General features: G+C 46.2%; 1 protein-coding gene across 1 annotated transcript in view; it reads right to left on the minus strand.

The window, feature by feature from the left end:
• Positions 1 to 2,957: 2,957 nt before the first annotated feature.
• LOC123426479 (phospholipid-transporting ATPase 2-like) overlaps positions 2,958 to 17,416 on the minus strand; it is a 59,243-nt gene continuing 44,784 nt past the window's right edge. The window contains exons 18-25 of the mRNA XM_045110317.1: positions 6,378 to 6,509; positions 5,825 to 5,978; positions 5,219 to 5,336; positions 4,950 to 5,123; positions 4,786 to 4,837; positions 3,929 to 4,056; positions 3,708 to 3,858; positions 2,958 to 3,621 (exon numbers count right to left, since the gene is read on the minus strand). Of these exons, the coding sequence (XP_044966252.1) occupies positions 3,382 to 3,621; positions 3,708 to 3,858; positions 3,929 to 4,056; positions 4,786 to 4,837; positions 4,950 to 5,123; positions 5,219 to 5,336; positions 5,825 to 5,978; positions 6,378 to 6,509 (1,149 nt within the window). The 3' untranslated portion in view covers positions 2,958 to 3,381. The remainder of the gene's footprint in view (positions 3,622 to 3,707; positions 3,859 to 3,928; positions 4,057 to 4,785; positions 4,838 to 4,949; positions 5,124 to 5,218; positions 5,337 to 5,824; positions 5,979 to 6,377; positions 6,510 to 17,416) is intronic.

Genomic DNA, 17,416 nt, shown 5'->3' on the forward strand with positions numbered 1-17,416 from the left:
GATAGGAGGAGGCGCAGTGACCAGGCGCCAGGCAGCGGCTGCAACGGCCTTTAAGCCACCATGGGAGGAGTGGCTTCATCAATGTTTGGTCGGGCAAAGCCGGGCGGCGGGGAGCACACCGCGATTTGACTAGCTGCCAGGCAGCAGCCGCTTCCTTCTCGCGCCATGCGTCGGGCGCCGGCATTGAAGTGCAGGCTACTGGGAGGGAGGGCGGGGGCGGGCGCCCGATGCGGTGGAGTAAATGTCGGCGCCAACCCCTCATTGAAAGCAAGATCGAGGCGCGGTACGGACCGGATCCGGACCATCAAGAGCAGCAGCAGGGAGGAGGGGGTGGCCCGAGCTCTGTGAACCGAGGGGTGATTTGAGGGTTGCCTCCGCGTCGGACGGATAACCCCACGACGGCGGCGGGGCGACTCGGACACAAGATTTGCCGAGGACCCCGTAGACGGTGACGACAGCCTTACGAGGAGCGCGGACCTCGCGGCCGACGATATCGATAGCGGGGAGGCGGGAGGAGGCATAAACCAGGAGGCGGCGGGTGGGCTAGCAGCAGGGGGCGGCCGCCGGCGCCCGCACGGGGCCAGGTCGGGAAGCGGGAAGGGGGAGCTCCATTTTGAACGAACAGAGTGAATATGTGTATGCAGGGGTCATTTCTATACTTTCAAGAGGAACGAGGGACGAAAAATACACTTGTCTCTTTTTCTCAAAGAGTGCCCGAACGTGGTGTTGGTTATTTGGCTACTTTCTCCAAGATGATGTTTGTGGATTCTAAATTTTCTCACACTGCGAAGAGAAGCAGGATGAAAACAGAACTTTTTTGTCGATGGATGGTATATATGTTGATTTCTCATGGCAATACGTATTTAGTTTATGCTTCTTATTTTGTTGTTTTCATAAAGCTTTTAGAGCAGATGTAGTTTAGAGAAACTAGACGATACCTCACATGTTACTAAGGAGCAGTTCTTTTAATCTGCAGCTTGTGCAGAAACACGACATATAGAGCTGCCCAAAGAAACTAATGCAAAAATAAGCCCTAGGAAACCTAGGGTCCAGTTTCTTTCGCCTTGCATCCACGTTATGTACAATATATGCTACTCCTTTTGTCCCAAAATAACTGCCTCAACTTTATATTAAAACTAGTATAAAGTTGTATTAAGTTTAAGGCATTTATTTTGAGTGGAAGGAAGTATTTGAAAATACGGCTGTATACAAATTTACCAAAAAATACTAATGTGAGGTGTTTTCCAGATTAATTACTTTTACAGGAGTAGGGCATTTTGATGATCGAGCTTCATAGAACCCTTCATTTAAAAAAAAAAATCAAACTTTTCAACTTTATTTTTTTGAAAATATATGCAACTATACAAGGATGAAATGTATATGTGTGTAAAAATTCAAGATGAAATAGCTTTAAATGCGACCTGTAAAAAAACAAATTCCTGAACTTTAAGAATAAATAATACCATGTGTTAAAAAGTCTCAGATTTGTCTTTTTACACAGTCTTCATTTCAATGTATTTCGTCCTAAAAATTTACACATGTGTTTTATGCCTCCATGTATATCTGTATATTTTTCATTTTTTTCTAAATTGTAAATATATGAATCTGATAATTTTTGGGTTTTTGAAAACCGGTCTCATGAAGGCCGAGCTCCAAAAGGCATTTTCGCTTTTACAGAGTATTGTAAAGGAGTCACATGTTGTAGCATTAATTTTTAGCACAAAAGTAACAATGGCTTATCCATGGGAGAATATCAAGTGCTCCCGGACATCCTTACAAAGTCAGAATCACAGGATCTACACACAGTTAAAGAACTTCCGATGTTTTTTTTACAAATTTGCAAGAGCTTATCCCGTGGTCATTGGATCTTCAACAGATGCCCGAGAAGGTTACATAGTCACTCTTCTCAAATATATAATGAAATTAAATTGACAAATAATGGCGTGTAAAATGAACGATAAGACCGAAAGTGTTGTTCTAATCAAGCTCGGATGAGCTCGGGTGAACGATAAAATAAATAAAAATGTTTTTTTGTGTGAAATATTGACAAAATGTATTATAGCCTGCAACATCAGCAGATGGCATCAGTGGAAGACGTAACATTTCGGAGCATCAATTTTGTTTCCTTGCCACATTTTTCTCGTATGCCATCCGGCGATAAAATATTGCAAGCTATCAAAACATTTGCCAACATTTCACACACAAAAGAAATACATAAAATAATCATTTTTATTTACTATTCACACAACTCATATGAGCTTTGGATCTGACCAGCTGCATCCCGATAAGGCAATATTCTCTTATGTACTCTGACATTTAGATAAGCCAAAAATACAGAAATTGCTTTTGGCTCCCGAGATACATTGACGTCTTTAAATTCAAATTTTAAATTTCGTAAAATACCATATTTTAATATTTAAAAACACAATTAAAAAATACATAGACAGATGAAGGTATAATATGCAAGTGTGTAAAATACGTTAAAATGAGGGCTATGCAAAAAAAAACAAATTTAAAACTTTTTAACGCATGTTACTATTCATCATTTCAGACCATGAATTTATCTTTTTTGTAGAGGTCGCATTTTAAAATATTTCGACCTCAAATTTTACACACATGGATGTATGTTCTTTTCAGATTTTTTGGAACTAAATTTTCGAATTTTGATTTTTTTCAAAAATTTCAACCTCCATGGCTCCAACATCCGTTCTCCAAAAAAACATGTTATACAACGCATTGTATCTTAGCATTATCTCTACGATTATTGTTTTGTCTATTCTTGTTTTCCATTTCTCTCTTACACCCCAATCTATCAACGAGTGCAAGGAGTATATGCCTGTGCGTGATGAGTCCAGCCTTTAAGATCAATGCGAAAAATTTCACCACATCCAGCCCAAAAGGTGCGATCTCGTCACATGCATCGACTCAGAGCAGCTAAACTATCATGAGACTTATCCTTCGGAGCAGAAAATACCCTTAAATTGTGACAACAAAAAGGCTACAGAACTATACAACCCTCAGTAAGAAAACCGGGACAACTGAAAGGCAATCTCCTGTTACGACGAAGTAAAATTACTGTTCTGACATCACATGTCTTACGGTGAATTTGGTGGGCAGCCCAACATTGCTAGCTTACTCAAAAAAAAAAAACATTGCTAGCTTACCCGAACAATTATTTGATGATAAGCCTATCACTGTTAGCTGTTGCAATTTCCTAAGGCCGTCATTGCCTCGCTGCTACTTCCTCCATAAAGAAATATAAGAGTGTTTAGATCACTACTTTAATGATCTAAATTTCTTTAGAGGGAGTACATAACTTGTGCACCGGTGACTGCTAGGCGCTAGCTGCCAAGGTTGAATCGCTGATGACCCAACACATCATCATCTGCTAGATACTACAGAATCCGAAAGCAGAGGTTGATGGATAGAACTCTTGTTCCTACGCAAGTCAGTCAGTAAATAGTCGAGATAGGTGCCAGTCGACGACTCCAAATTCCCAGAGGCTTGGGCATGTCCATCGGCTTGTTCAATTTGCTGGAGAACATCGATGGCACTAGGTCGGTACACGTTCCTCAAGTATCTGAGAGCCAATACCGGGCCCATTCCTACGGCAACAATCAGCTGGGAAAAATATATTTCACCATACATAACGGTCAGGCCACAGTCATAGCTATAAAGATTAGTATAACCAACAACAGTAGACTTACGGCCATGGTGATCCAGTATGAAGGTTGATTACACAGATGCCACATGACAGTGTGCATCTGAAGGGTTGGTACCGCACTGAGTATTAAGTTGATCATGTAGAAGGCTACAAAGTTCCCCCATATGAGGGTGATTTGCGGACAAGTGAATGAGCTGAAGACAGAAGACAGTATCAGTCAAGTACACTCTGATGTGCTTGTAGCAACCAACCGTGAGAACTTACTTAGTATCCAGGGTCACCACAAAAGCCTGCAACCAAATGCATCCAGACAGGGCAACCATGGAGAGTTCCTCCATGTCACTTTTTTCATCAGCATATGCGTTGATGGTAATCACGAAAACAACAAATGCCTGAAACCACAAAAGATTAAAATCTCGTTATGGAGATTAGATTTTCACGTGCAGCTAAAGCACAGTGGATGTAAAAGATCATGCGTGGGTCCTGATTAGGTACTCCTTTACATACAGTAAATGAAAAATCACCGACTTCATGTACTAATAGTGCACACTGCATTTGGTTAGGTGTATGTGTTATTCACTTCATGTTCAGGCCTACTAAAAAATCTCACAAGCTGCTCGTCAGCAAGTGGTTTGTTGTCCACAATAGATTGCATTAACAGAGCAAGAGATACTTGAACAAAAGCTTCACTACCAACGTCCCAATCCTATATCCACTACACTTCAATATATTCTTCAAGATACAGATGTTAATCTTCATGCACTAGCCTGAAAAGGACTAGTGCAATCCACATGTACTGTAACACCCCCTCTCACATGTGACGGAGAAGACAAGTCAACACGTGTAACCGGAAGAGAGCGACGGTGCGCGAAACTCACGTATGACTCAAGAGGCCTCTACATGGACACAAAGGGGTACCAGCTATTTTTTAAATAAATTACGAAAGCCAGGACTTGAACTCAAGACCTTAGCCCTGATACCATGTTAAGCTTCATGCCCTAGCCAACGCAACCAATAGTCAGAACTTGATGGAAAGGACCAGTGCAATCCACATGCACTGTAACAACGGAAACCCAGATGAGTACAATACAAAAGGAAAGAAAGAGTAATGTTTATTTTACATGGTACAGCGATCGCCCAAACCATTCAGCAAATGTACTGCGATTCAAAAGCCTGGAAACACAATGAAACTACTCATATTAGTCATGCCACAAAACAGCTACATAGCACACTTACAAGAAGCCTCAACAAATAAAAATAAAGGAACAAAAAATTATATTTGTACCTCCCAGCTTGAGAATAAAGTAAAATCTGGGGATATCGCAGAACTGTTGTTTCAGAGATATCCTTGTCAAAAATTATTGTCATAACTGGAAGACTTGTGTAGAAAACATTGTAGGCCATCAGGCTAATCGAGTTGAACATACTAGTTCCAGAAAGCCCTGACGAAAAGGAAAAACTAACATAGGACCCAGGTCAGCAGTCCATGTGTAGTGGCTCCCAGTATAATCAGAGGTACTGCTAATGGAAAGAGCATTAGGAGGCTAGACTCACAGAATCTGTATAAAGCAAATCAGCAGTGACTTGTAGAAGGAGTACTGTGAAATAAATGCTGTGCGATTGTATGAATATCGACCATGGACAAGTATCAATCTTCTGAGAAACTTGAACTCTGCAAAACAATCAGAAAACATACATATTTAGACTTGGTATAAAAGTACATGGAACTTGGAGGTAAAGTTGAACAAAATGATAAGATGGTAGGGATTCTCAATATAAAGATGTGATACATTGGACATTTTCTTTTCCAGATGACAAAATGATACCAGTTCATATGGATAAACAAAGTCAAAAATTCAGAGTCTCTGCCTACACTAGTTTGGAATCTCTACACAGGGTTCAGAAGACTGGATGGTCAAAACCAGAGCCAGACATGGAGTGGGTTTCTAGTACCTGGCTTCAGCTAAAAAAACGATTAAATCAACCTTCAAAAGTTCTAGACGACCACATAATGTCAAACATTGTGTCCGGCTTAAAATAATGCAAGCATAAGAAAAACACCTCTCAGCTCAACAATACAAAGGCAGCACTGACATACTACACATTACAAGGTAAATGCAAAATCAGGAAACTGTGTAAAATTAATTAAAAAAATCATACTTCCAATGCTATAGTCAGCAGCTCTTGCAGCTTGCAGTCCCTCCCTACCACTAATCCCTACTCCAACGTTAGCCTCTTGAATCATTCTTACATCATTACCACCATCACCAATTGCAAGAGTTAAAGAACCAGAGGATTTCAGGATCCCAACAAGCTGCACAAATGCAAAATAAAAGATAATTTTTAAGTGACCAGCTAAATAGCAGCAGTGCATGATATGTTTCTGAGTAGCATCACGATAACTGCATAAATATTTCAGACAATCCTGCTCTCTATTAGGATCTACACTGTCCCTCGTTGAGTAATTTATATTAACATAAAGTCCAGTAAGTCCAGTTGCATGCTACGATTCCATTTGCATCGAGGTGGATTATAATAGTATGGGATCTTATTAGTAGAATCACGAAAAATAAATCAAAAATGTAGACAATCTTGCCCAACATGAGGATCTTTGGTACCAAAGACGACATGTGCCCATCCCATTCAGTTCTTTAAAATACCAATTTACATGTCAAAAGGTAAGAAAGCTGTGGTAGAAACAGCCAAGGCAAACCTGTGCTTTCTGCAAAGGTGTCATTCGACAGCATATTGCTGTTCTTGACATCATGGCCAGCTTAGTGAAAGAGTCCAACGAACGTTTCAGAATTATTTCGAGTGCCCAACCATCCAGAACGAATGCAAGATCCTGCATAAACAGATTTGACATGGAAATATTCCAGTCAACCAAAACAAACAATGAACCCATTCAGAAAGTGCACAGTTTAAGTTTGTTAAATATGCATAAACAAACACACTGAAAAATATGATAGTTCAAACTGAAAATACAAAATGGAAAAAATCATGAAGAGTTAACATATACTCCCTCCAGTCCTTTATCTGAAGTGTATTTGATTTCCTATCCTATGCTATCCTATTTCTATAAAGATTTGAGTTGGTGGTGAGCTCACTCACCCATTCACTCTTCCTCGGTTCCTCCTGTTACAGTATATGTGGATTGCACTAGCCCTTTCCATCAGTTCAGAGTTTTGGTTGCGTTGGCTAGTGCATGAAGCTTAACATGGTATCAGGGCCTAAGGTCTTGTGTTCAAGTCCAGGCTTTCGCAGTTTATTCAAAAAATGTTGTCGCCCCTAAGGTCTTGTGTTCAAGTCCAAGCTTTCGCAGTTTATTCAAAAAATGTTGTCGCCCCCTATGTGTCCACGTATAGGCCTCTTGAGCCATACCTCTGAGTCTCTCCACGTGTTGACCTTCCGCGTCACACGTGAGAGGGGTGTTGAAGTGTATATGTGGATTGCCTAGCCCTTTTCATCAGTTCGGACTTTTGATTGTGTTGGCTAGTGCATGAAGCTTAACATGGTATCGGAGCTAAGGTCTTGAGTTCAAGTTCTGGCTTTCGCAATTTATTTAAAAAATTATTGGTAGCGCCCCTTTGTGTCCACGTAGAGACCTCTTGAGTCATACGTGAGTTTCGCGCGCCGTCGCTCTCTCCCGGTTGCACGTGTTGACTTGTCTTCTCCGTCACACGTGAGAGGGGGTGTTACAGTATATGTGGATTGCACTAGCCATTTCCCTCAGTTCAGACTTTTGGTTGCGTTGGCTAGTGCATGAAGCTTAACATGGTATCAGTGCGTGAAATTCACGTATGACTCAAGAGGTCTCCACGTGGACACAAAGGGGGGCTACCAGCAATTTTTAATAAATTGCGAAAGCCAGGACTTGAACTCCTGGCCTGGACACGGGGAAGACAAGTCTAGCTACCAGTGTTGGCTAGTGTCCAGGCCAGGATGCCTATTGTGTGGCCAATCCCCGATCCCGGCAAACTTGGCACGACATCCTGGCCTGGACACGCATACCAACACCCCCCCCCCCCCCCTGCCAGCGAACCTACGCTCATTGACTGGTGGCAGAGAGCTAAGGAACAGACACCCTCGGCACAGCGCAAAGCCCTGCAATCGATCGCCATGCTCGTCCCCTGGATGATTTGGAAACACTGGAACGAATGCGCCTTCGATAATTCGCGACCCTCAGTAGACACACTAGTGGATAAGACCAGAGATGAGGCCAAATGTTGGGCATTCGCTGGGGCACAAGGACTACGGGTTGTCCTACCCACATCCTAGGATGTACACTGACCGGGCGCATGACCCATGTGTAACCAGCCTCTTAGGAGGATTGTACTTTCCACCTCTTCAATGAAACAAAACGCATAGTCTTTTGCATTCTCTCGAAAAAAAATGTAACAAAAGTTTCTCCCTATGTTTATCTATTTGTACATCTGTAATTTATTGTCCATAACTTCGTCAGATTAGGAAGATCATAATTTAAATAGGCCTTGCCTTATTATTGGTGACAGATTCTGCCAAGTTCAAGGTGTACTTCATGACATGCTAGATTTGCTTTTTTCATGTCATTTATTTTCTTAGTTCCAGTTTTTGTTCTGTAATTGTTCATAGAATGAAATGTCTTCATGATGTTGGTTCATTTGCATACCCAAATTAAAGCTGTAATGATTTTGATGTTACTCTCCGTCGTGGATGGAAATGTATTTGTCCTCATTTTGCCCTTGAATTATGGATTTTCTTCACCTGTTCTTATATGGTGAGGATTTTCCCTTCTTTACTCTATATAAGCTATGGAACCAGTTATCTGCTCACAGAACCCAAAGGTTATAGGCGACGATAGAGGCCTCTGACTAAACACTGATAGTTATCTTTCATTGTCCTTCGATGTTGTCATGTAACGATTAGCTACAAGTGGGGTAGCCTTTTTTTAGCATTTAAGATCAATCATGATGTGTATTACATTTGTAAGTCTGGTACTGGAGATTGTTTTAGAATCATGATGTGTCCAGCTCGATGAGATTAGTGTTTATAAAGTTTTAAATATTACTCCCTCCGTCCCATAATATAAGAGCGTTTTTTACACTAGTGTAGTGTCAAAAACGCTCTTATATTATGGGAGAAGCATGAAATTGTCGTCTAGGTCCCGGGATGAATGTGTTCTAGATAGGGCTGACCAGCTCGTTTAGTCTAGGCGCGAGGCGGAGGGACATCACCTTCGCGAAGATCTTGAAGCTCGACCTCGCACAGGCTTTCGACTCCGTGTCGTGGTTGTTTCTCTTTGAGGTCCTGCGCCGCTACAAGTTCAGCGATCGCTTCCTCGGCTGGCTCGCTATGCTACTGTCGTTGGCAAGCACCAAGGTCTTCTTGAATGGCGTGCCAGGACCCGTGATCTGGCACCGATGTGGGCTTCGCCAAGGCGACCCCTTGTCACCACAGTTCTTTGTGCTCACCGTAGACACGTTGGGGCGCTTTTTCGACCGTGCGGCCGAGCTCAACGTCCTACAACAGTTGCACCCACGTCGCGCGATCCCCGTCCTCTCGTTGTACGCCGACGACGTCATACTATTCTGCCACGCCTTGCTAAACGACAACCTCGTCACCAAAGAAATCCTACAGTTATTTGGCCACGCGTCAGGCCTATGGGTCAACTTCCAGAAGAGCACCTGTTAGGAATAAGCAACTTGTATTCCCATGAGGCCATAGGCCGGTATATATACATGTACAGGTGGTGGACTATATGCAGGAAACCCCTTATATATTGGGATAAATACAAAAGGGTACATGACTTGTATTATAACTCTAACACCCCCCTCAAACTCATGGTGGATGAACAACACTGAGTTTGGAGAGATAAAAGCCATGTTGTGCTCTAGTCTGGGCCTTCGTCAGGAAATCCATCAACTGTAACTCGGAAGGCACATACTGAAGAGCAACAACCTGATCCTGCATAGCAGCGCGCACATAGAAAGCATCAACTCCAATATGCTTGGTGAGCTCATGCTTCACAGGATCGCGCGCAATGCTAATAGCACATGTACTGTCAGATAAGAGCAGAGTCGGTGTAGTGACAGAAACACCAAAATCCTGAAGTAACCACCGTAACCAAGTCACCTCTGCCGTCAAAAGAGCCATCGCTCGCAACTCAGCCTCTGCACTCGAACGGCAAACTGCAATCTGTTTCTCTTCCAGGCAATGAGAGAACCACCAACAAAAACACAGTAAGCAGAAAGTGAACGGCGATCTGAAGGATCACTAGCCCACGTAGCATCCGAATAGGCCTGAAGCTGTAAAGAACTAAAGCGAAGAAAGAATAGATGGTGAGAGATCGTGCCCCGAAGATATCGGAGAACACGGAGGAGATGACTATAGTGAACCGATGTGGGAGCAGAGACGAACTGACTCAGAATATGAACCGGATAAGAGATATCCGAACGAGTGACAGCTAGGTAAACAAGACTGCCAACAAGATGACGATAACGCGTCGGGTCAGGCAGGGAATCACCATCAGTAGCACAGAGGTAAACATTAAGCTCCATAGGAGTCTCAAGAATGCGCTCATCAGTAAGGGCAGCACGAGCAAGAAGATCCTGGATAAACTTTTCCTGGGATATAAAGAAGCCATCAGAGGTAGAAGAGACTTCAATCCCAAGAAAGTAGCGAAGAGGTACAAGATCAGACATAAGGAACTGCTCACTAAGACGGGCCTTAACAAAGGCAATATACTCGGGGTCATCCCCAGTGATGACCATGTCATCAACATAGAGAAGAAGAAGAGTCCGACCACGAGGAGAAAGGTGAATAAACAATGATGGATCATGAACACTGGATGAAAAACCAGCGGCAGTCACCACAGAGGCAAAACACTCAAACCAGGCGCGGGGGGCTTGCTTAAGGCCATAGAGAGAGCGACGAAGACGACATACCATGCCATCAGGAACAGAATACCTAGGTGGTGGCTGCATGTACACCTCCTCACGCAGCTCACCATTAAGAAAAGCATTCTTAACATCAAGTTGAGAGATAGACCAGTGGCGTGTAGAGGCCACGGCAAGAAGTGTACGAACAATGGTCATATGAGCCACAGGAGCAAAAGTCTCGTCATAATCATGAGCATGCTCCTGCTGAAAACCACGAGCCACAAGACAAGCTTTGTGACGCTCAAGAGAACCATCGGAGCTAGTCTTAACCTTGTAGACCCACTTACAAGTGATGGGACGGACTCCGGGAGGAAGTGAAACAAGATCCCACGTACCAGTGCGTTCAAGAGCAGCAATCTCCTCTGCCATCGCAAACTGCCATTCAGGATGAACAACAGCTTGATGATAAGTAGTCGGCTCAAGAACAGCAGCTCCAGCGGTGGAAAATCCAAAGCGATCAATAGGCGGACGAGGACGAGAACGCAAGCCATAAGTAGGCTGAGACGAGGATGACGACATATCCACCAAGGCATCCACAGAACGTGAACGACGAGTGTAACACTGAGGAAAAGATGGAACAATGGAAGGAGGAATCGCCAAGATAGAATCGGGGAGTGGCGACGAAGAAGTCACCGGAGATGAAGGTGTAGAATCCGGTGACATGCTAGACGAGGAGACCGTGGGAGATGGTGGCGACAAATCGACTGGAGGTGGAGAAGCAGAGGGAGCGGAATGAATAGGCAAAGGCTCGACGGGTGTGATAGGTGTGTCAGGAAAAGTGAGGAAAGAGATATCCTCCACTGAAAAAGTCGAGGAAAATGGGTGTGGGTAGAAGGGACGAGGCTCATCAAAAGTCACATCCCGAGAGATACGCATTCGACGACCGATAGGATCCCAACAACGATAGCCCTTATGCTCATCACTATAGCCTAAGAAGACACACTCAACAGACTGAGCGGTCAGTTTGGTGCGTTCGGGGGGGGGGGGGGGGGGCAAGAAGAACATAGCAAACACAACCAAACAAGTGAAGCATCGAATAATCGGGAGAACGATCAAAAAGACGCTCGAAAGGAACACCACCCTATAGAGCAGCGGAAGGCTGGAGATTGATGAGATAGGTGGAGGTGGAGACGGCCTCAGCCCAAAAATGAGGCGGGAGAGAGGCAACAATCATCAATGCACGAGCCGTCTCAAGAAGATGACGATGCTTGCGCTCAGCCACGCCATTCTGAGCGTTAGCACCAGGACAAGAGAATTGAGAGAGAGTCCCTTGCTCAGCAAGAACACCACGCAACATCTTAGAGATATACTCGCCAGCGGAGTCAGCACGGAACACACGAATGGGAGAAGAGAACTGAGTATGAACCATGGCAGCAAAACGCTTATAAATGGACAACACCTCACTACGAGAAGTCATGAAATAAAGCCATGTATAACGAGAGAAGTCATCTATGAAAATAATATAGTATTTATGACCCCCTCTCGAAGCGAAGGGAGCCGGATCCCATACATCGGAATGAACTAAATCAAAAGGACGCTTTGACACTGACTCAATATGTGGATATGGTAACATGGTATTAGAGCATTAGGTCTTTTTCGCACGCGCAACTCGTGCTTCGATCCAATCTCGTCTCCCTGCAGTCGTCGCCTGCCTCGATCTCATCTGGACGCCGCCGCTTCCTGTCCCGGCGCCCAACTCCCGCTCGGTTTCGGTCACCGGTCGCCGCGGGCCGACTCCACCTGCTTCGACCTCATCTGGATGCCGTCGCTCCCTGTCCCGCGACGTCAACCACCAGGCTCCCGATCCTGATCCAGTTCCGCCGCTCCCTGTCCCGCGAACGTCAACCACCAGGCTCCCGATCCTGATCTAGTTCGGTCAACTGTTCTGCTGATTTCGTTCCCGATCCAGAATCGCACCAGGCTGTCCAGGCGCCGCTGGATCCAATCCCGATCCGGAATCAAACCAGGCTGTCCAGGCGTCGCTGGATCAAATCCCGATCCGGCTCGGCTCATAGCACCTGGATCTCCGCCGGCTCTATAAAGCTACTGCCTGCTAGCTCCCGTCACCACCATCTCCCGATCTCGTCGCCCCCCCCCCCCCCCCCCCCCCCCCCCGCTGCTGAATTCGTCGGATTTCGCCGGATTCTCCTGCCTCGACGTGATCTAAAAAAAATTGTCTGTTGCATCCGGCTACGTTGCTGTTCCTCGTTGTCCGGTGATCTTTGATGGCACTAACTACACCGAGTTCCTTGGCTTCATGCGCATTCACATGCGTGGCATCAGCCTATGGGGTTTTCTTTCTGGCAAGGTCTGTTGTCCGCCATGTCCGGTTCCTCCCATGGCTCCCACTCCGCCGACCCCACCGGCTCTTCCTGCGGATGCTCCTCAGGCCGCAGAGGATGCGACTAAGCTTGCTGATGAGGCCGCTGTGAGTGCTTATGATGCGAAGGTCTTGGCTTATGAGGAGGCTCTTCAGGTGTATCATGGTGCTCTGTCCGTTTACACCCAATGGCTGGATGATGATGCTCGTGCTGCCGTTGTTCTCACTGCCAGTGTTCTGCCTCAGTTTACTTCTGAGTTTCTGGGCCTTCCTACTGTATTTGAGATGTGGACCCGCCTTCGTCAGCGCTATGAGCCCTTTGGTGACGCCTTATACCTCTCTGTGGTCCGTCAGGAGCATGCTCTTTAGCAGGGTGACTCTACTGTTGATGACCTCTATGCACATAGTCCTGCTATCTGGCGCCAGCTTGATTCTCTCTGCAGTGCTGGTTGTCGTACTTGCCCCTGTTGCCAGGCTGTCCAGGCCGACTTGGAGTTTCATCGCGTCTACGAGTTCCTGTCTCGGCTCCGTAAGGAGTTTGAGCCCCGGCGTGCTCAGTTGTTTGCTCGTGGCCGTATTTCTCTCATGGAGGCGCTTTATGAGATTCGTGCTGAGGAGACTCGCTTACGTGGTGCTGGTTTGCTAGAGGTTCCCTCGATGCTCGCTGCTCAGACTCTTTCTACGCCACCTGCTGCACCGACCCCTTCCCGCTCGAGTGCTCCGCCGCTCTTGCCCACTCCTTCTGGAGGCTCAGGTCGCCCCCGTTCACATTGTGACTACTGCAACAATGATGGTCATATTGAGTCCCACTGCTACACGAAGAAGAAACACTTGCGCAAGGCGCGATCATCATCTACAGCGACTTTGTCATCTACCTCGGCAGCTTCAGCCATCGCTTTGACTGAGCAGGATATTCTGAGACTTAAGCGTCTGCTCGCTACTTCAGGTTCTTCCTCGACGGGTACTGCTGGTTCTGTGACTGAGGCTTCCTGCATTGAGCAACCACCTTCTACACAGTCAGGTACATCCCCATGGGTTCTGGACTCTGGAGCTTCCTTTCATATGACTTCTAATTCTTCCACTATGTCCTCTCTTCGATCGCTTGATTCTCCTGTTCATGTCCTCGCCGCTGATGGTACTCCCCTTCCTGTCGTTAGTAGAGGCACTCTTACCACTCCTTATTCTGTTCCTGATGTTGCTCATGTTCCTCGACTTACCATGAATCTGTTTTTCGTTGGTCAACTTGCTGATTCTGGTTGTCGTGTCATCCTTAACCTTGCTCTGATACCATGTTAGGAATAAGCAACTTGTATTCCCATGAGGCCATAGGCCGGTATATATACATGTACAGGTGGTGGACTATATGCAGGAAACCCCTTATAGATTGGGATAAATACAAAAGGGTACATGACTTATATTATAACTCTAACAAAAAGAAGATGGCACATCAAGAGAATAAAGCATTGCGCAGAAAATAATAATCCACGACAACCGTCGGCGAAAGAAGCTCGACAGATAAGGCACAATGGACGTAGATGGACAATGCAAAAGAAGTCCAGAAAATCCTATAGAAAACAAGGGCAAGTAGGTCACAAAAGTTGCATAGAAAGGATCAGGATCAAAGAAAAGGCCGACGGACAAAGGTATGGTGGACATGCATGGCATGATAACACAAAACATCGACGGATTTGGTGGACGCAGCGGAAAACAAAACAAAAAAGAAAAACTAGAAAGCACATACTCCCTCCGTTCCTAAATATAAGTCTTTTAAGATATTTCACTAAGAGTCTACATACGAAGCAAAATGAGTGAATCTACACTCTAAAGTATGTCTATATACATCCGTATGTAGTCCACTAATGAAATCTCTTTAAAGACTTATATTTAGGAACGGAGGGAGTAGTAGACTATGGAACTGCAAGTGACAGGAGCATCACATAGCAGCAGGAAGCAGCATCACGTAGCAATAGTAAGCAGCTAGTTGCTGCATGTAACCATGCGTTGTAGCTGCATGAAGAGGCGTCAACCCAGGTTTGACCAGACAGCTGGAGCCACGTCCCAGCGAGCAGGCTGGCAGCCGCGCGTTATGCCCCAGTTGGCTGAAGGCAGCAGTCGCGTCCTGCGCGTGTTGGCGGGAGGCAGCCGTGCATCGTCCGCGTCTTGGCGGAAGGCAGCCTCGATCTGGAAGGGGCGCCTGCGATGGCCATGATCAAGGCATCATGCGTGCAGGGATCAGGACCACGGCCTTGCGAGCGTGGAACAGGGACTGCGAAACAGACGACGGACCGAATACCGCATCCTGGAGAAAGGCGCCGCGTCCTTGTGCGGGGCTGGCACTACCCTGACAGCCGTGCGGAGACAATGGCCTGGATGAGCATCGGCGGAGCACCCTCAGCAACAAGTGACGGCAGCGGCCTGGTAGATCGGCGTCGGTTATCAATGAAGATTGGATCGGGAGGGCGAGTTGCGGCGCCCCAAAAAAATAACCTAAGCTCTAATACCATGTTAGGAAAGCAACTTATCTTTATTGAAGGCCTAAGGGGTATATATATATTACACAAGACTTGAGGTGCAAGGAAAGTAAACATAGACTAATAGGACTCCTAGACCAATACTAATACTTCCTAACACCCTTGGCACCCAAGAGATTGGCCAGTACCTGCTGACTTGGTGGGCGATCGAGCACCTCGCTCTCACCACCTGCACTCCTACCTCGCCACCTTCCACAGGTCGACTCCCTGCCCCGCATGGAACCTCATATGGAAGGGTTGGGCGCCCCTGTGTGTGAAGTTCTTCCACTGGCTCGCCAACCTTGGACGCTGTTGGAGGGTGATCGCCTTGCTCGCCGCAGATTGCCACACCCTCCTCGATGTCCACTTTGCGACCAGGCACCTGAATCGATCTGACACCTGATCATGGAATGCCCCTTCTCCAAGCAGGTCTGGCACGAGATTATACCTGGGTCGGGCCAAACAAAGCCCGTGTTGAAAACCCAGGCCTGAGCCTTGCCCGGCCCGACCATCGGGCCTAAATATTGGGCCCGAGCTCGACTAAGCCCGACAGGGCCGGCCTGACCACAGCGTAAAATTAGTATTCTTCGAGCCCGAGCCCGGCCCGGCCCGGTCGCCAGACTCAAATTCCAGGCCCGAGCCTGGCCCGATGGCATGATTAGGCCCGGCCCGACCCAGGATTTCGGGCCACCGGTCCGGGCTGCCCATGGCCAGGTATGCACGAGATCCTTTCGTGGATGCGCCTGACGTGCTGATCGCCTTGCTCACCGCAGATTGCCACACCCTCCTCGTTGTCCACTTTGCAACCAGGCACCTAAATCGATCTGACACCTGATCCTCGAATGTCCCCTCCAAGCAGGTGTGGCATGAGATCCCTTCGTGGATGCGCCTCACATGTAGTGTGCTTGACGGCAAGGACTCACTGACGGATTGGTGGCGCTCGGCGCGGCACAGCATACCAAAACTTCTGCAAAAAGGCCTTACTTCTGCAGCGCTGCCGATCTCAACCTAGAAGCATCACAACGACTGAGTGTTCAACGCTACAACCCCATCGATCAACACCTTGGTCGCAAGGATCAAAGACGAAGTTGAACTCCAGGCAAGAGTTGGCGACCGAGACGTGTGTGCCATCCTCCCACATACATGGGGTGTTCATTGAGTTTTGTCCTTTGCCCTCCCACATACATGGGGCGTTCATTGAGTTTTGTCCTTTGCCCTCCCACATACATGGGGCGTTCATTGAGTTTTGTCCTTTGACTGTAAACTCACCTCTTCAAAGGTTGTAACGAACTATCTTTCCAATATAATGAAACGCTAAATACTTTTGCGTTTTCTCGAAAAACAAAAAGTGAATGGTCTCGTCTCGAGTTCTTCCCCAACAACCGTTGACAATTCTTCTCGCCCCCACCTCTCCCTACTCTATAGCAAGATCCCTGACGCCACTGACGATGCATAGTATCGGGGGTATCCAACCTCCGCGGAAGTTGGTCACCAGACTGGCCTCTAGGACCAGCTATAGTCCAAGCCCCTAACCCTGCCAGCAGGCCTCCCAAAAAGACCGGCCCACCAAGGACCTTAACTTGTAGTCCAAGCAGGGCCGTCTCCAAGGATTTGGGGCCCCGGAGCAAAATGAGAAATGAGGCCCTAAAATTTTAATATTTTACATGACTAAAGAAATAACAAAACTAGAGCCGCCGGGCAGGTACAAGCATGGAGTGCTCCCTGCTCCGGTATTTGATTGTGATAAGCTGATTTGCACATGCATGCCACTTATCAAGCTTCTACAGATAATTTATACAGACAACAGAAAATAAGTTTTTTTCCTATAAGCATTCTCACAAACATTATGCAAGAAAACTCCAGTCCACAGTTAAACACCCAATATGCACTCCATAACAAGTAATCATCATGATTCACAAAACAGAACATGCACTCAGAGCATATAATCCCACTGCATAGAACAATCCCACACTTATAGAAAGCAAAAAATCAGAGTAATAGTAAA

This window comes from Hordeum vulgare, chromosome 2H (assembly GCF_904849725.1).
Source record: "Hordeum vulgare subsp. vulgare chromosome 2H, MorexV3_pseudomolecules_assembly, whole genome shotgun sequence".
NCBI classification, from domain to species: Eukaryota; Viridiplantae; Streptophyta; class Magnoliopsida; order Poales; family Poaceae; genus Hordeum; species Hordeum vulgare.